General features: G+C 37.7%; 1 protein-coding gene across 11 annotated transcripts in view; it reads left to right on the forward strand.

The window, feature by feature from the left end:
• The window catches only part of Trim37 (tripartite motif containing 37), a 117298-nt gene that overhangs the window by 32724 nt on the left and 64337 nt on the right, over positions 1-20237 (forward strand). For all 11 annotated transcript variants that reach the window (XM_027426331.2, XM_027426333.2, XM_027426334.2 and 8 more), the window contains 6 exons: positions 2761-2811; positions 5756-5837; positions 7923-7999; positions 13319-13498; positions 17486-17600; positions 19197-19415. In XM_027426331.2, the coding sequence (XP_027282132.1) occupies positions 2761-2811; positions 5756-5837; positions 7923-7999; positions 13319-13498; positions 17486-17600; positions 19197-19415 (724 nt within the window). The remainder of the gene's footprint in view (positions 1-2760; positions 2812-5755; positions 5838-7922; positions 8000-13318; positions 13499-17485; positions 17601-19196; positions 19416-20237) is intronic.

Genomic DNA, 20237 nt, shown 5'->3' on the forward strand with positions numbered 1-20237 from the left:
CTGCCTCTAGTCCTCCATTTGTGTGGTGCTATATTGAGCTTGGGGCTTCCCAAATGCTAGGTGAATACTCTACAACCAGGGTACATTTCCAGTCCTCTGAAAATGTGGCTTGAATGCCATGTGTAAAACCCCAGTGCAGTTTGGGAACCATTGACAGGCAAATCCTCATGCTCTTACCACTTTGGGCAATTCATGAAGCAAGTTACAATGCTTTCCAGCCTGATAATTAAATGTTTAACTTTTCTTGCTTGAGAATTGTTTTCTTTCTCTCTAGTAATGCATTCCAGCAAATAAAGAATAACCAAGTAAGGAACACCAGTATTCATTGATGTTAAGTTATAGACCAAAGTTCAGATGTGCAGTACAGTGCAATCTTTCTATGCCTTTTGGACATAAGACAGGTTGGCATTTACTTCCATCTGCTAATCATTAACGTGGAATAGGAAAGACTATTATTTCAGCCGGGCGTTGGTGGCGTACACCTTTAATCCCAGCACTCGGGAGGTAGAGGCAGGTGGACCTCTGTGAGTTCAAGGCCAGCCTGGTATATAGAGCAAGTGCCAGGACAGGCTCCAAAGCAATACAGAGAAACCTTATCTCAAAATAAATAAATAAAAATAAAAGAAAAAATAAATGACTATTATTTCAGTGTATTATTTATGACTATATGCCTAGCACTATTGAAGAACCTGGCAGGGGCAGTCAGTGCCTTTAATCCCAGCACTCAGGAGGCAGAGGCAGGAGGATCTCTGTGAGTTTCGAGGCCACCCTTGGCAGGTGGTCCTGGATGGTATGAGCAAGCTGAGTGAGCCCTGGGGATCAAGGCAATTAAGCAGCACTATTCCATGGCCTCTGCTTTAGTCCTGCCTTCCATGGTCCTGCCCTGAGTTTCTGCCTTGATCTTCCGCAGAGATGGAGTACAATTGTAAGCTGAATTAAACTCTTCCTTTCCCAAGTTGCTTTTGGTCATGTTTATCACAACAATAGAAATAATAAGGCATGTAAAACTATCACAATATCCTGGAATAGACATACGAATTTTCCATGCTCAGAATTTGATTTACAGCAAAAACAGCACATATCATTGGACTAAGCACATAGCAAAAGAAATAACACGTAAGCCGGTTGGTGGTGGTGCACACCTTCAATTCCAACACCTGGGAGGCAGAGGCAAGCAGATCTTTGTGAGTTTGAGGCCAGCCTGGTCTACAGAGTGAGTTCCAGGACACTGGGTATACACAGAGAAATCCTATCTTGAGAAATCAAAAAAGAAAAAAAAAAAAAGGAAAAAAAAACAGCATATAGATTAGACAATAGGATTAAGTTGATGTTTTTACATTTTGGAGGATTTAGTGAATTGATAGATAAACTGACCAATATTGCATGATTAAATATTACCTAGTGCGATTGGCAAAAACATACTACTTTTCGTTGAAATTTGAGGACTATTTTGAGATGATCCCTTTAGAGTTCTCATTAAGTTTACAGTCTTTTAAAAAGCTTTCCAGGTGTTGATTGGGGTTTTGTATGTTAAGAGACAGAGTACATAATTGGGAAACATTAGAGCAGGCCTCTGGGTATTTGGCTTCTTATGAAGGAGTATCAGGATTCATCAGGTACAGATGCAGAATGGGGCATGTGAGTCTTAGAAGAAGTGCCAACAACTGACTAGGTATTTGATAGGAATGCTTGACAATGTCAGTTTGGATAGACACTGTATGTGTAACAACCATAGGGCAAAGTACATTTTCCTCCTCTAGGAAATATGTGATCAATTTGGATAAATTTGTTCTTTTATTCTTTTGGAGATTGGGCCTCATATATATAGCCTAGGCTAGCCTCAAACTTGCTATTTAACTGAGGCTAGACTTAAACTTGTGATTCTTCTGCCGCTACTTTCTGTGTGATGAATGGACAATTACCATATCTGCTTGTTTATATAAATTTTAGAATATTTTTCATTTGTACTAACCATGTTTACCTGGCAAACCACAAATTACTATAGGTATAGTCTATTATTGAAGGTCTGTTGAAAATGATTTTCAGTTTATTGTGTTCAATTTATAATCATACCAAAATTATGACAATATAATACTGTATATAGTACAGCTTTATGTTAAATGGTGTTTTAATGACAGTGCCACAAACTATCCATAAGATCTAAGGGTAGTTGGCAGCAATACATATTATCCTTTCGCTTATCCTGTGCTTATAGTTTTGTTCTCTTGAGAAGATTATATGCAGTTTAGGTTACTTGATTTCTTCTTACCTTGCTAAGAATGTGTTACTATGCTAACCCATCTCAGTTGTCTCCTCGATTATATATTTTAATCCTATAAAAGTATAGGAGAGTTGGGGCCATAGCTGAGTGATAGAGTGCTTGCCTGGCATGCTTGAGGGTCCCAACAACTAACTTTACAAAATAACTGAAGTGTATTGGGGGCCATAGCTGAGTGATAGAGTGCTTGCCTGGCATGCTTGAGGGTCCCAACAACTAACTTTACAAAATAACTGAAGTGTATTGGGGTACTTGCCAGTAAATAACCTTGAAGTAAGTGTTTCTTGTATCTCCATTCTAATTATAAACTTATTATGGTTTATGGACTGCTTTGATTTAATGCTGTGCTTAATAAAGATTTGGAAATATTTTATTGGTACTACTCCTGTCAAGTTTTCAAGATAATACTAAGGAACTTTTTTGTTTGTTATGAAAATTGTAAATTAAGATAATTGATTTTTTTCCCTTTTGTTTCTTTTTAGTGAATTGGTACCATCTTATGATTCAGCTACTTTTGTTTTAGAGAACTTCAGGTAAGCGGTTTTGAGAACTCTGTGTGTGTGTGTGTGTGTGTGTGTGTGTGTGTGTGTGTGTGTGTGTGTGTGTGTGTGTGTAAAAGAAAGAGCCAAGATGGTCCTTCTATGTGGTAGGAGCTAGCTAATGAAGTCCTTACTAAAGTTTCCTGTTAGAAGCAGAGCTGGTCTGGCGTGTGTGTATGCCAAGCTTCATTTCTCATTTCAAAGGGCAGAAAGGTTTGGATTTCAGAGTTTAAAATGTTTGCACATAGGTGGCACACACCTTTATCCTAGCACTCAGGAGGCAGAGGCAGGCAGATCTCTGAGTTCTAGGCCAGCCTGGTCTACAGAGTGAGTTCCAGGACAGGCTCCAAACCTACACAAAGAAACCCCATCTTAAAAACCTAAAAAGAAAAAAAACAAAACTCTGGATGCAGAGGCAGTCAAATCTCTGTGTTTGAGGGTAGTCTGGACTCACTCTGTAGACCAGGCTGGCCGAGAACTCAGAGATCTGCCTGTCTGTGCCTCCTAAGGGCTGGAACTAAAGGTGTGTACCACTACCACCCAACTTAATTATTTTTTAATTTAATTTAATTTTTATATGTATGGGTGTTTTGCCTCTGTGTTTGTATGTGTAGCATGTGGATTCTTGGTGCCATAGAAGCCAGAGAGAATGTCAGATCTCCTGGAATTAGAGTTCAGGTAGTTGTAAGCTGCTGTGCTGGGAATTGAGCTTGAGTCCTCTTCTAGATCAGCCTGTGTTCCTAACTGCTGAGCCAAAGGAAGTTTTTGTTTTTTGTCTTTTGTTTTTTTTTTTTGCCAGTCCCAAAGGAATTTTTTTGTCATCTTTTTTGGTTTTGTGTTTTGAGGCAGGGTTTCTCTGTATATCAGCCCTGGCTGTTCTGGAACTTTGCAGACTTCGATCTGCTTGCCTCTACCTCCTGAGAATGCTGGTAATTAGAGACATGCATCACCATGCCTGGCCCAAAGAAAATCACATTTGTAGAAAAGAAATAAAAATTGGGGAAAGAAGGCTACTGGGTGCCTGTTTTCTATGCTAAAAGTGAAGAATTTTGGATAAGAAGCCATTATTGTAAATGTGTATGCTCTTATGTTAAGCTACATGTTAATTTTCTTTGACTTTGTTAATTTTTTCCAGGATTAGAAACCTTTATTTATTCAATTGTCTATCATCTGTCGTGATATTTTGTTTATGATCTAACAAATAAAGCTTGCCTGACATCAGAGTACAAAGCTAGCCACACTAGTTAGCCATAGAGGCCAGGCAGTGGTGTCACACACCATTAATTCCAGCACTTGGGAGACAGAGGCAGATGGATTTCTTTGAGTTCAAGGCCACAGCTCACAGGAAGGTGATCCCAGCACTTGGAGTGACACACCTTTAACCCCAGCACTAAGGAGGTAGAGACAGGAAGGGATATGGCTGGGTGGAGAGAGGAATATAAGGCGGGAGGAGACAGGAGCTCAATGCAGTCTAGGCAGTCAGTCTGAGGCAGTTTGAGGACAAGATCGCTCCTTTGGTCTGAGGTAGAGGTAAGAGCTAGTGGCTAGCTGCTTTGCTTCTCTGATCTTTTAGCCCCCTCCCAATATCTGACTCCAGGTTTTTATTACTAAGAACAATTAGAAAACGTGCTACAATCATCTATCTACATCCCCCACCCCTTCCGCCCCAGGGTCTTACTATATAGCCAGCTAGTCTTGGAACTTGCTATGTAGACCAGGTTGGGATTAAAGGAATGCAACACCATACTGGCCTAGAAGTAAAATATATGAAATCACAAAGACTATGAGAGAACTGTTCTTCAAGGGTAGGACAAAAAAGGGAACTAAAAATATGAGCTCTTTGGGAAATAATGGGAGAAAGTAATAATAAATAAAAAGACATACTTGCGCCATTTATTTTTTCCTGTGGTGGGGGGGGTGGGTAGGTGGTGGTCGTCATGGTGTGGTGTGTGTGTTTAGTAAATGCTTGTGTGACTTCATGTGTAGAAAGCAGAAGACAACCTTAGGTGCTGTATACTTTTTTTATTTTCAAATCATGTGTATGTGTGTGTTTGTGAGTATATGCTTGTATTAGTGCAGGTGCTCAGGGAGTCCAAAAGAAGGTGCCAGACTCCTTGAAGCTGGAGTAACAGGCAGTTGTAAACTACTCAGTGTAGGTGGTAGAAACTGAACTCAGGTTTTTTTTGAAAGAACACTAAATGTCCTGGAATCTTCCCAAATGCATTAGGCTGGTAGGTCATCAAGGCCCAGTGATCCATCTGTCTCCATCTCCCCAGTATTGGGATTTCGATGCAAGCCACCATGCATAGCAGTTTTGAAGTTAGATTTTGGAAATTGATTTAGGGCCTTGTGCTTGCAAAGGACCTTTTGCTTCCTTAGCCCATTTTGTCTGCTTTTATTGCATAATTTTGTAGCTAAAATCTTCCTGAATTTTTCCTACAAATATTAAGGATTGACACACATTTTTTTTTTCTCCATTAAAAAAATGCTACGCGGAGGTGGTCAGTTTCATTAGTTTAATCCTTTTTTGTGCCTAATATTGAGCTAGGACTGTGCACATACTAATCACATGTTGTACCATTAACTTACTCCTCCATGTTTTTGTTTTTGAAATAGTAATGAATTCTTACTAAAGTAAAATTAAATTTGGAATACTTGGTGATACTCTGTTTTCCATTAAGTGGCATAGTTTTTTTTTTTTTTGAGTTTTTGTTAGGTTTTAATTGCGACTTAAAAGACACTACTAAATATTTCAATATCATTAATTCATAATGTAGTATATCCAAGCTATTTAGTGACAATTTGACTTGTTCGGTCACCTTCTGTTGTTCAGCATTTTACATATTCACTTAAGTTGTGTAGTTGGCTTTTGGTTTTGCTTGTGGCTATTTCATAACAGTTTTAATGTTGGAATTTCGTTGGTTTTCTTTCTCTTTAGCACTTTGCGCCAGAGAGCAGATCCTGTTTATAGCCCGCCTCTTCAAGTTTCAGGACTTTGCTGGAGGTTAAAAGTTTACCCAGTAAGTTTTTTGTATTTCTAAATTTTCAACTCAATCTTGAACTTTGCTTTAGTGTTTTGAAGTATACTAGTTTACTTAATAGAGGAGCATGAAAATTAGTAATATTCTATTTCTTTATGTCATTTATTACTAAATTTGTAAAAAAAAATGTGTTACACATGAATAAATGTATAAGCACCAATATCACTAAACTTTATTTCTGGTTTATAGGGAGGGAAATATGTTCAGAGGACAGTTTCAGGGGCAGGAGGTAAGAGCACTGTTGCTCTTAGAGAGGTTTGATTCCCAACACCCATGTGGTAGTTCACAACCATTTGTAATGAAAGTTTTGTTTACTTTCGAGTCTTAGTTTTGTGTGTCTCTCCCCCCCCCCCCCCCCAGACGAGATTTCTTTATGCAACAGCCCTGGTTGTTTGGGTATTCTCTTTGTAGACCAGGCTGACCTCAAACTCACAGAGATCTGACTGCCTCTGCTTCTTGATTGCTGAGATTAAAGGTGTGTGCTAGTACCACCCAGCTGAGTTTTAGGAACTTTAATGGAGCTTTTGTGTTTTAGACCAGTTTGGTCCACATGTGAGTTTAAGGCCATCGAGGACTAAGCAATAAGACCCCATTTCAAAAACAAACAAAAGCAGAGGCAAGATTTTGAGTTTGAGTAAAGGCTGAGCCTTATATGGTGAACTCCATGCTAGCCTCCGCTAGCCCATGAGATCCTGTCTCAAAACACTAAATAAACCTAGAATTGCTCACCTTTAAATTAGCCTGTGCTAGGTCTTGTTCTACATTCTGTTTCTCTGAATTTGACTCCTGTAACACATAAGTGGAATGAATCATATAGTAATTTACTATGACTGGCTTATTAGGCTCAGCATAATGAGCATAATGTCCTGGAGATTCATCTTTTATTGATTATTGATTAATTCATTTTGTAGCATAGAATTTTCATTCATTGATAAAGATGAATAATACCCCCCAGTTTATGTGTATTTTGAGTTTTGTTCACTGATTTTTTTTTCCCCCTCTGTGCCATCTTTCTACTCCCTTCCTCTTTCTCTTGAGATGGTCTTACTGTATTATAGCTTAGGCTACCTTCACCTCTTGGCTGCTGTAAATAATACTGCTGTTAACTCAGATGGCACTCATCTCTTTTAACTATTTTTAGTTTTTCATGTAGATAAATATTCAGAAGTAGAATTACTAGGTCATAGAGTAATTCTAGTTTTATTTTTGAAGTAATCAGCATTTGGTTTCATTTGCATATTAGTATCAACAGTGCAGGAATATTTTATTCTCTTCATGGACATGCCATCTCTTCTACATTTTCAAAAGTGACCATCCTAATGCTAGGGAGGTCATATTCATTTTGGTTTTAGTTATCATGTCTTTTATTAATTAGTGATGCAGGGCATGTATGCCCTTGTGTGTTCACTGTATGTGTGTTTTTGTGGACATACCTACTCATGTCTTTTGCCCATTTTTAGTCATGTTTATTTCTTTTTCCTTTTAAGTTGTAGGAAATTTTAAAAATTTCTTACTTTAAAAATTCTATTTGAAAGTGGTAATGTAGCTCAGTGGCAGAGTCGTTCCCTGGTATCCATGAGCCCTCTTTTTGATACCTGGTGTACCCAGTTTCACTCACTTCTAGTAAAAATAAAACTATTTTTAGTTTCCTTAATTTGTAAGTGTGGGGTTTTTTTTGTTTTTGTTTTTTTTTTATTAAGATTTTTCAATTCAGGGTTTCTCTGTGTGTAGCTCTGGCAGTCCTGGAACTCGCTCTGTAGACCTGGCTGGCTTCAAACTTACAAAGATCCACCTGCCTCTGCCTCCCAAGTGCTGGGATTAAAGGTATGCATTGCCACCACCCAGGTATAGTTTTCCTTTTTTAATGTATAAAAGTTTAAAATTGAAATGGACTAACACCTGGGGTGTTTTGACTTTTTTATTGGTTTTTAAGCTTAGATATATTTCTCAACCCAATTATCAGATATTAGTTTGTACTTTGCTTATTGACTTCATTGTTGCTTTAAGTTTTTAGATTGGAGTTGATAAGTAGATTGTTTTGCATAACCTCTTTTTATTTTTTAGGATGGAAATGGAGTTGTACGAGGCTATTACTTATCTGTATTTCTGGAACTATCAGCTGGCTTACCTGAAACTTCCAAGTAAGTGATTTATATTTTTTTTTTTTGTTTTGTTCTTTTTGTTTGGTTTTTCGAGAGAGGGTTTCTTTGTGTAGCTCAGGCTGTCCTGGAACTCACAGAGATCCTTCTGCCTTCTTCTAGCTTAGCTTCCTGATGCTGCAATTATAGGTGTGTGACACCATATCTGGCCCCAGTAATTTTTTTTTTTTAATTTAAACTTTTTTTATATTTTTATTTTAGAAGCACTCTTATTTATATATCAGTCCCCCTTTCCTTCTCCGTCTCATGCTCCCCGCTGACCCCCCCAACCCACCCCCCACCCACTCCCTAATTTTTTAAGTGTTTGTGATGAGTAATTTACATAGTACATTTACTAGATAATTTTTACATGGGTTGATAATGGAACATCTGCTTACAGCTAAAAATGGAATAGTAAGGATAAGATACAAACTTGAAAATGAAACAACATTTTTCTGGATAAGTAGCTAGTGAAAGCAGTTTTCCCAAGATAAGACATGACAGGGCTGCAGGCATTGGGTAGGGTATAGACATGACAGGGCTCCAGGCATTGGGTAGGGAATAGAGATGACAGGACTCCAGGCATTGGGTAGGGTATAGAGATGACGGGGCTCCAGATTTGGGTAGGGTATAGAGATGACAGGGCTCCAGGCATTGGATAGGGTGTAGAGATGACAGAGCTCCAGACATTGGATAGGGTACAGAGACAATAGTGCTTCTGACATTGGGTATGGTGTAGAGATAACAGGGACCTAGACATGGGGTAAGGTAGAGATGACAGGGCTCCAGACATGGGGTAGGGTAGAGATGACAGGGCTTCAGACAGAAATCCAAAGATTGATAGTGGATTCCTGTTTTGTTTTCAGCAGTTTTAGTTAGGACTTAGATAGGAGGAAACTAAGGAAAGAGAAGGTTGAGGAATTAACCTTATGAATGGATAAGAGGGAATAGTGAGTAGGTGATGCTCAAGCAATAAATGCCTCTGTTTCTATCAGCTGCAGGAGAGAAACATGTAGTAAACGGGGCACAGGGTAGAGCACTGAGGAGGGCTTTTGTTTAGTGATGGAGAACAATAAAGTCTAAACTGAATGCTGTGCTGGGCCCATTTAACAAATGAGAGCAAGACTCACAAGAAAAAAAAAAAGTCCAGGCAACTTAACTGCATCCTGGGATTAGGAAAATGGATACAATTATAAAAAGAATCCATTAAAATAAAATACACAGTGTGGTATTCAAATATACCAATAGACAAAAAAAACAAACTATCAAATAAATGAAGAGACTCAATTGAAATTAGTAATTGATACAGACTTTAGAATTACAAGAGAATGACATTAAAACACTTACAACTATGTTTTGCTGGGAGCCAGGCCAATCTGAGTCTTTCTCAAAGGCAGTGATGAAAGCACAAAGGGAATGCTAGTTCTGTACCCAGGAGCAGACTTGGCAAGGTCCAGTCTGGAGCTGGGGCCAGACCTCAAAGGTTTCAGCCCTTGGGAGTCTGACTTTTCCCTTTGTAGACTGGAGTTATCAGGCCAGTTACTTGGGTGGCATGAACCATCAGTTTACACAAGACCTCCTGATCCCACACTTTCCTGTCTTCTTTATTTCTCATTCCCAGGCCCCCTGTCACTGAAGAATGACTTGTTGGTCCAGGTCAATGTTTGATTTAAACCAGAAGTTAGAAACCTGAAAGATTTGTAGCTTTCTATTTAAGTGTTTGGTCAGAGGACAACTCTAAGCTAATGGGTCTCTTCTGCCACTCTGAAATCTGGGAAACAAACTCAGGTTGTCAAGTTTTCACACAATTACCTCTACCCACTGAAGCTTCTTGCCTGCTGAGACATAGGAGATTTATAAGAAGCAAACTATTTGATATATACAATAGACTAGATAAGTTTACTGATAGACTCAGAGTTGGAAAGGAAATAATTATTTTGAGGAATTATTAGCCAAAAATGATAATACAAAGATTCTAAAAATGGTAGAACAGTGTTAAACAGTTTAATACAGACTCTTTCAGTCCTTCCTTCAGGGACTTAGAGACCTGGAATTTGGAGTTGGTTAGAAAGAGAAAAAAATTGAAGAAATAATGAGAATTCCCCTTCAAGTTTGGTAGAAACTTTAAATGAACAGACCTAGGAAGCTTGATGGACTATAAGCATATAAAGCATGAATTACCAGAGAACATCATACTCAGATTTTGTAAAGCTTTTAGTAATAATAAGAAAAATACCCTCCAGTTACAGAGATGGAAATGGAAATTACATGAATAATTTCAAAAAATTACTGACATTAAGAGAAATTTGTTTTTAACAAAAATAATGTAGATTCTCATTTCTTGATTTTTTTGGCATATTTTATTGGCATATCTAGTTCTATAAATACTGGATACTATAAATCTTACTTTGTTGACTCCTTTATAATAATATAATATTTGGGTTTATATGCAGTAGTAAATGCATGATAACAGTCATATAGCAGCCAAAAGCTGAGTTCATATTCTTATTGTGTTGAAAGAGTCTATATGTTGAAAAAAATCTGCTTCCTGTTTGCCAAAACTCTTGCTGCTAAAGCATACAGGCCAGTCAGCCATGAACTGAACATGAGTCAAAAATAAATGTTTACTTCTTCTAAGTTCCTGTTAGGTATACTGGTCACAGTGATGATGAAAGTAACTAAGACAACCATCTGTCAACCTGATTGACATTTACAGAATGTTCCTTCCAGCAAATGACCAACACTAATTAGTCTCAAGACCCTACCTTTCCCAAGCTAGACCATGTTCAGAGCCATAGAACATGTCTTAATTAATTTAAAAATAATTTAAAATGTGTTCTCTAATCAGAAAGGAATTTATTTAGATTTTAATCACAGATACTTTGAGAATACAGCATATTTGAATGCCAAACGGGCGCTTAATAACTGATTCCCTCAAGCTGTCCTCTGACTGCCATACACACGCCCTATGATCTCTCTCTCTCTCTCTCTCTCTCTCTTTCTCTCTCTCTCTCTCTCTCTCTCTCTCTCTCTCTCTCTCTCTCTCTCACACACACACACACACACACACACACACACACGCACACACGCACACACACACAGAGTAAACACTGACATTTACTAACCTTTAAGATCCTTCCACTATTTTAGTGCCAAACTGAATATTATAGAATGGAATTGGCCAGGCCTGTTAACTAGGTGTTTTAGTCTTAGCTTTTTTCCTCATCTGTGTAACTTGAGATATTGAAGTTAACCTGTATTGTTACCACAAGAGCTAATATTTGGGCTGGAGATTTAGCTCAGTGGTAGAGCACTTACATAGTCTTCACTAATCTGGGTTCAGTTCCCAGCACTGGGGTTAGAAACATAAACCACTTTGTCTTTGTCTGTCTCTTATTTCTTGCTTTTGGGAAATTTATGTTTTGTGTCTTGAATTTGAATTTTTAAAATTTAAAATTTCAGATTCTAAGGCCTAGGGGAGTTTTTATTTTTGTCTTTGATATTTGTCTCTTTTTTTGTCTATATTTTAATATTTTTATTGTCTTTGGTACTGGATTCAGCTTGATGCTTTTGAACCAGAGACTGAGTCTAAGGTTTAGGGCTCTATTACTGCATTACACCTCCAGCCCCCATTTCAGGGTTAGAAGTTCACATTGTTTTAGAAATGTTAATACCTTATCATTGATGATGTTTTTGTTCATGGTAGTATGTTGAGAAAAGATTAGAATTTGCATGTGTATTTGTTGGACATTGTCTAAATACTTTCATGTGTGTTTTCTATTCTGATAAATATATTTGTTAATTCACTTAATGTTTCAGGAAGCACGTTGGGTTTTTAATACTCTTTCATTAAATATTGAAATGACACTTATTTTACAGTTCAAGGTGTATCAGTGGGGTAGTTTAACTGCCAAAATATAGAATAAAAATGTGAATCATTATATAGTAATCTAGATAGCAATCTAGTAAATTTGAATATCATCTGGAGTCTGTGGAAACACTTCATAAGTTTTTTTTTTTTTAAACCAAGGCTTTTCTTTTTTTTCTTTAAGATTTTTTATTTATTTATCATGTATACAACATTCTGCTTCCATGTATATTTGCACACCAGCAGAGGGCACCAGATCTCATAATGGATGGTTGTGAGCCACCATGTGGTGCTGGGAATTGAACTCAGGACCTCTGGAAGAGCAGACAATGCTCTTAATCTCCGAGCCATCTCTCCACCCCCGACACTTAATAAGTTTTTTAAGCCTTAATCTTTCTCAAGGTGTGTGTGAGAATACATATACATGTGAAAATTTCAACATGAAACATTTTGTGGTTTGTTTTCAAGTAGTATTTACTGAATGTGCTAGCTAGTTTTATGTCAAGTTGACACAATTTAGAGTTATTGGAGCAGAGGGAACCTCAATTAAGAAAATGCCTCCAAGCCAGGCGTTGGTGGCGCACATCTTTAATCTCAGCACTTGGGAGGCAGAGGCAGGTGGATCTCTGTGAGTTCAAAGCCAGCCTGGTCTATAGAGTGAGTTCCAGGACAGCAAGGACTATTACACAGAGAAACCCTGTCTCGAAAAAACGAGAAAGAAAAAAAAGAAAAGAAAAAAGAAAAAAAGAAAATGTCTTCATAATATTGGGATGTAGGCAAGCCTGTAGGGCAATTAGTGATTGATGGGAAATAATCCAGTCCTTATGGGTGGTGCCATCCCTGGGCAGGTAGTTCTATAAGAAAGCAGGCTGAGCAAGCCATGAGTAGCAGCAAGCCAGTATGTAACTCCCTATGGCCTCTGTATCATCTTTTCCCTCCAAGTTCCAATCCTGCTTAGTTCCTGTCCTGACTTCCTTCAGTGATAGACTGTGGTGTGGAAGTGCAAGCCATATAAACCTTTTCCTCCCCAACTTGTTTTTGGTCATGGTGTTTCATTATAACAATAGTAACCCTAACTATGACACAGAGTAACTTCTGTTTTAGGGAAGAAAGTCCTCCTCTACTCCACTTTTCCCGTCTTTTTTGTTATTGTTTTTAAATGAGGGAGTTATAGCCAGGCTGGTGTTAAACTTGATATAGCCAGGGATGTCCTTGAGCTCACGATATTTCTGCCTTCATCTTCCAAGTACTCCCTTTCCTCCCCAAATTGCTTTTGTTGTAGTTTTTAATCACAGCAATAGTAACTCAAACTAAGGCAGTTGGCCCATCTGAAATACTTCTGTTTCTGTAAATAATATCTTTTCTGAAAGGAGTTTGGCTGGAATAACAATTTTATTTTTGTGTAATTAGTTATCTTTACTTTGCTGACTATACTAATGGTGTCTGTATTTTAGGTATGAATATCGTGTAGAAATGGTTCACCAGACTTGCAACGATCCTACCAAAAATATCATTCGAGAATTTGCATCTGACTTTGAAGTTGGCGAGTGCTGGGGCTATAACAGATTTTTCCGTTTGGACTTACTTGCAAATGAAGGGTACTTGAACAGACAAAATGATACAGTGATTTTAAGGTAATTTGAGGTATTTGATATTGGACTTAAATTGGGGGGGGGGGCAATAATGTCATCAGAACTCTGTTTCAAAGTTTATTCATTTAACAAACATAAATATTGAAATTCACACTAGTGTAACTTTGATTTCAGGAGTTTCATGTTGTTAGATGTATAATAAAAGTAAAAAAATGGTTTGATACCTAGTTATTGATTCCATTAAAAAGGAAAATATTGATGACCCATTCCTGTAATTCTACTATCTGAGATGTAAAGCCAGAAAGAGCATGAGGTCAAGACCAGTCTAGGCGACATGACAGGTCTGTAGCCAATCTGGCTTACAAGAGACCTAGTCTCAAAAATTTTTTTTTTCTTTTAAGTGTGATTTATAGTTTGAACATAGCTAACTAAAAATCCAAAATGCCTCCAAACCTGAAATTTTATGGTGGTAATATGTTACAGGTAGATAGTTCCATAGTTGACTTCATGTGAAGAATCACAGAGTGGTGTTGGGCTAGCAAGTACACTCATTAAATTGCCTTCAGCCTCTGCATAGAACTCATAACTTAAATCTGAATACCGAGTTTATCTGAAAAAAGTGTGGGCATTAAGTGGTTTATATTTTCTTTTTTCCCTGTTTGACAGTATAATACTTCAGTGCATGATTTTACAAGCTTAACTTTACAAAGCACCTTTCAGTTTCTGATAAAATCATGTTAGAAAGTAGGGGAACAACAGTGAAAATGGCCAGATGTGATGGTACATACCGTAATCCCAACACTTAGGTGGCAGAAGTAGAAGATCTGGAGTTTAAGTTCATACTTGTCTACCTAGGAAATTCAAGATTTGCCAAGACTATGTAAGATACTGTCTCAGAGAAAGAAAAAAAGAAAGGAGGGAGGGAGGGCAGAGGGAGGGAGAGAGGAAGAAAGGAAAAGGAAGAAAACTGCCATTTTTTTCTAATGAAGAAATAGTCTTATTTTTTAATGACATTTTTATACGTGTGTTTTATGTACGACAGTTTTGATCATATTTACCCCCTACCTTTTTTTGAACCCTCCTACTCCCTGCTAATTCTCTTCCTCTTCCCAATTAGTCCTTTTCTACTTTTTTTTTTTTTTTTGCTAATTTTGTTTAAGATTTTGATACAAATTTTACATACTTGTTAGAAAGTTAAGGGTTTTCTGTACCTCTGTTTTTTGTTTTGTTTTTTGAGACAGAGTCTCTCTTAGATATCCTTGGCAGTCCTGGAACTTCCTATGTAGACCAGGCTGGCCTTGAATTCATATATGCATCTGTCTCTGCTTCTCAAGTTCTGAGATTAAAGGTGTGTGCTACCACACCTGGCTTTTCTGTAACTCTAAATAAATATATAATCAAGGTAGATATGTTTATATATTTATTTGTTCATTAAAAGGGAAATAGAAATTTTTTCCTATTTTTATCTTAATGGCACCAATAGTAAAATCTAATTTTCAGGAATGACCAGAAGTTTATGCATCAGTCAAAGAAAATATTTCCAAAGCTTTTCTAATGTTTTCCTATGAATACTAACTAGGCAGTATGCACTTAGAATAGTGATTTAGTGTTCAGTTCTGCCTTCTCATACATGAACATCATTGACTAGAATTAGAAGCTGGTGCAGTTAACTATTAATACTATTTTCTTACTTCAGGTATAATGTTGGCGGAATTTTCTGTCCTGCTAGCCATCTCCCAAATAACCACACAGAGACTTTAATTATAAATGCTCAGCCAATAGCTTAGGCTTGTTACTAACTAGCTGTTACAACTTAAATTAACCTATATTTCTTACCTACATTCTATCATGTGGCTCAGTGCCTTTTCTCACTATGGCATGCTCATCTTGCTTCTCCTGAGTCTCTGGGCAACTCTGCCCTTCTTCATCCCAGCACTCTCTTCTGGTCCACAAGTTCTGCCTAACCTCTTCCTGCCCATCTGTTGGCCATTTAGTTTTTTTATTAAACCAATGAGAGCAACACATCTTCATAGTGAGCAAAAAGATCATTCCACAACAGTATAAAATCATAGATAAAAATAAATAAATTGTTTGTATTTGGTGGTTAGTTTTTATTGTAGAATCGACTAGGAAGGCAGTCTCACCAGCTAGAGCTTGTGTATTAGGGGAGCCTATGGGTATGTCTTGTGGGGGACTATCTTGATTATGTTTGTTGAGATGGGAAGGCCTGCCAATTCAGGGTAATACCATTCTCTGGGTTTGAGTCCTGGGCTGTATAAATGAGACAGTGAACTGAGTGCAGGTATACATGGGTGCGTGCATCCATTCTGTCTGCTTTTGAATTTGGATATGATTACTTGGTCTAATTTCTGCCTTGACTTTCCAGCAATGGTGGACTGTAACTTGTCCCATCTTCCTTCAAGTTGCTTTATTACTTGTTTTCTGTTCCTGTAACAATTGCCTGAGATAGTCAATTTGTAAAGAATCTGGTTCCTAATTTTGGAGGTTACAGTTCATGGTACAACAACCCATTGCTTGATGTATGTGGTTGTGGTAAAGCACCACAATATGATAGAAGTGTTTCATGAGGCAAACCAGTCACCTCATAGCCTAGACTTGGAAGAGTATAGTGTCTAGTGTGCTCTTCAAAGGCATGCCCCCAATGACATGGATACCTTTTAATAAAACACAAAAGGGAACACCCTTCTACACTTGGGCTTTTGGGAGCACTTTAAGTTCTTAAGTATGGTAGTAGCTAACACAAGGAGGGCAGAGTGAAAGGGCTGGAAGAGGTGAAAATGCAGACTTTTTTGCCTTGTTCTTTCCTCAAAAATGTTGTAACACATATACTACATGTGTTCTTTACTAAGAGGAATCATGTTTGACTCTTACCTAAGAAAGAAATTTGTTTTAAATAAATATTAAGAGGGTTTTTAAAAAAGTGCAAACCAGATACATTAAAGACTTATCGTTAATATGATTTAATATAAATACTTTTTATTTTCCATTTTGTCGATATGGGGAATTTTGACTATAAGGAGAGGATGAAGATATAATTTATTGGAAACAACTCTTTTTGATGCTGGTGTTTTGGATATTTGATCCAGCATATGGATTATCTCAAAGGATAGGAAATGTGTGGGACCTGGCTCACACCTGGATACTGGCCCCAGAGAGTCTAAGGCAGGGGGATCACTGCGTTTTAGATCAGCCTAAACTGAGTGAAACTCTGCCTCAAAAAATATTTTTTCCATATATATATATGGAAAATGAGATTTAGAGCACAGCTGGGGGACGAAAATCAGACCTCAAACTCTTATTTTCCTGGAACCTGACCTAGGCATAGGGATTGGAAAGTGTTGTTTTCCTAATTATTCCTATGTAGTATGGTCCTCTTTCTTTTCCAGCTTGACATCATCATATTTGAAATATAGTCTTATAGTATCTATGGTTAGTGGATTAATTTGGCAGCTTAATACAATGTGGTCTTTAGAAAGGTAAAGTTTGGGGGCTCGAGCGATGGTTCCGTGGGTTAGAGGACTGGCTGTTCTTCCCGAGGACCTTGGCTTGATTCCCAGCACCCACATGGCAGCTCACAACTGTCTGGAATTCAAGTCTCAGGGGATCTGACACCCACTTCTGAGCCCCAGACATGTACGTGCTACACACATACATGCAGGCAAAGCACCCATACACATAAAAGAAAAGGCAATTGTGGGGCACGCCTTTAATCCCAGCACTTGGGATGCAGAGGCAGAAGGACTTCTGCGTTTGAGGCTAATCTGGTCTACAGAGCAAGTTCCAGGGTTAACAGACAAATCCTATCTCAAAAAAAAAAAAAAAGTTTTAGTTGCAACAACTGACATTTAGAGCCATATGTCATTATGGTTTATGAGTACACACATGAATAGTGGATAATAGAAATTCTGAATTATTTGAAGTGGTTCTTAATCAAAGGGGAATTGTAGCCTTTATATATTTCACAGATTGACTGTTTGGAAATTTCTTCATGTGGAACTGTTCTTTAAGATTTCAGGTACGCTCACCAACATTTTTTCAAAAATGCCGGGATCAGCACTGGTACATTACTCAGTTGGAAGCCGCCCAGACTGGTTATATTCAACAAATAAACAATCTTAAAGAGGTAAAGCAATTACATCTGTTCTAATTTAGCACAGCTTGTTGTCCTTTTGGCCTGCTGCTTTTTGAATTTGATTTTGGTTATTCATTTTAATATTGTGATAAAAATCTGGTTATTCTTTTCTCCACCCTTTGAGCCTCTAGTTCTGCACTATTGTCTAGCCACATTTAGCTACATTAGCTCAATTTAATTAACATCAACTATGTAATTCCTTATTTTTAGTAACTTCATTTCAGGGGCATGTGTTAGACTCTGTAGATATACAATATTTTTATTATGCAGCATTGTGTTTGTTGTACAGTGCCACTCTGATTTGAGGTAAACATTGTGTTTCTCTCAGTAACTAAAGTAATTGTCTTCTACAAGCTGTCTTGGATTTAAAGATTAAAAAGTAGAATAGTTGCAAGTTGCCACACTTAGTTTGAATTCTTGCTATTGTTGATTGAGCACTATAATAGATTGTTAATAATGAAAGTATGTAAGGAATTGTTTCTTTCATGTGGAATTTGAATTGTTTTTACATTGTGTGTGTGTGTGTGTGTGTGTAGTGTAGGCATGTATATGTGTGTATGGATGCTCATGCCACTATGCACAGATGGAAGTCAGGATGGCTTCTGGTAGTTTATTCTCTCCTTCCACCTTGTGGGTTTAGGGGTTGAACTCAGGCAGTCTGACCTGGTGGCAAGTGCTCTTAACTCACTGAGCCATCCTGCCAGCCCCTCCATATAGACTTTGGATGGAGTGGGAGATGGATTGTGAAAGTGATAGTAGATGAAGTACAAAATATGAATGACTGTAGTTTTCAAACTACTGGTGCTGGACATGTAGTTCAGTAAGTGGGTGTTTACCTCATGTTCAAAGTCCTGGATCCTCAGCATCATCAAATAAAAAAGATCAAAACCCTGCCTGTATTCTCCATACAGTTTGTGAATTATAGGTATAGTTTAGGCTGGATATGCAAAAGACAGTTAATCTTTGTCATAAACATATTTCAGAAAGTACACAGGAGAAAATGAGAGAATTTAAAAAAATGGTTTTTAAAAACTAGTTTCAGGAACATCTGGATCTGCATTTCCCCCGGGGTTTTGAGATAGAGTCTAGTGTGCAGCGCTGGTTGCCCTGGAACTTGACTGGCCTTAGACTCACAGAGATCCACCTACCTCTGAATCCTGAGTGTTGGGATTAACACCATGCCCATCTCCCACTCAAGTGTCGTCACCCACAGGTGACAGATGCTTAGCACATGGAGATTCCATGTTTATAAGCATGTTCTCAGGTCCTACACATCTCCTTCAGCATACATAGCACTGTCATGTCCTGCAGGATGGACAAGACCTGTTTGTGTTCTGCTTGTCTCCTCCAGGGACCAACTTCTGCATGTCCCCCTATCTGCACTTCAGCTTCAACATTATGCTTTTTTTTTAAACTATGAAGACCAGGATGGAAAAAATCACCCTGCTTCTGCCTCCTGGGTGCTAGGATTAATGACATGTGCTGTCACACCAGCGTGTATCTAATTTTTAATGTAAACATTGTTTGCTTTGCCACTGAGACACTTCTTATACTTAATATTGTTTTGTACTGTTCCTGTTTTAAAAGAGACTGACTATTGAGCTGTCCCGATCTCAGAAATCAAGAGATTTGTCACCACCAGATAATCACCTTAGCCCCCAAAATGATGACACTCCTGAGACACGAACGAAGAAGGCTGGGTCATGCTCTGACATGCTTCTGGAAGGTGGTCCTGCTTCAGCTTCTGTAAGAGAGGCCAAGGAAGATGAAGATGAAGAGGAGAAGATTCACAATGAAGACTATCATGTAATCATAGATTTAGATTGGTACTATATATATATAGTAGGGGTGTAGTCTCCAGCATATAATGTAGGGAAGACAATATCCTAAAAATCTTGTCTACTAGTTTTCATTATTGATATATACATGTTTTATACATTTAATACTTACACAACATTGCAAGGTTATAAAAGTTAATTTATGGAAGACCATTATCTGAAACTTGATACATGGTCTAGAAAAACTGTTTAAATTATAGATTTTAAAAATATGTTCTTTTGGAAGCTGGAGAGATGATTCGGTGGTTAAAAGCACTGGCTGCTTTCCCAAAGGATCCACGTGCAGTTCCCACTATATATATATATATAATCACAGAATGACTTTTTTTTAATGTGTTCTTTTTTTCCTTTACTAACTGGTAGGTACTTTATCTGTTCCTATAAGATGACTTATGATTTGGGATACAGTTAGTTTTTGCCAAGCCAAATAATAGCCAGAATAAGAACTCACTTAGTAGATTTTGTTTGTTTTTAGTTAAAATTAGGAGTAGAGAGTATATTTTCTATAGTTGTTACTTTTAAGATGGGAGACTTGGGTTTTATGTTTCAGTGATGATGGGGAGAGACTGATGATAAGGTTAAAATGATTGATCAGCTAAGAAAAGGAAATAAGGTTCAGATTGAAGCAGTCCGCTTTGATAGGTTGAGTAAAATGAATGGTAGAACTTGTAGATAAGGCAGCTACAAGTTGGAGAAGGGGCTTTTTGTTCTGTGCAGGTGCCAGCAAGGCTATGAGGAGGAAAAAAGTTGGAGGGGGCACAAAAACATATATGAGTTGGATATTTTTTTT

This window comes from Cricetulus griseus, chromosome 7 (genome assembly GCF_003668045.3).
Source record: "Cricetulus griseus strain 17A/GY chromosome 7, alternate assembly CriGri-PICRH-1.0, whole genome shotgun sequence".
Classification (NCBI taxonomy): Eukaryota; Metazoa; Chordata; class Mammalia; order Rodentia; family Cricetidae; genus Cricetulus; species Cricetulus griseus.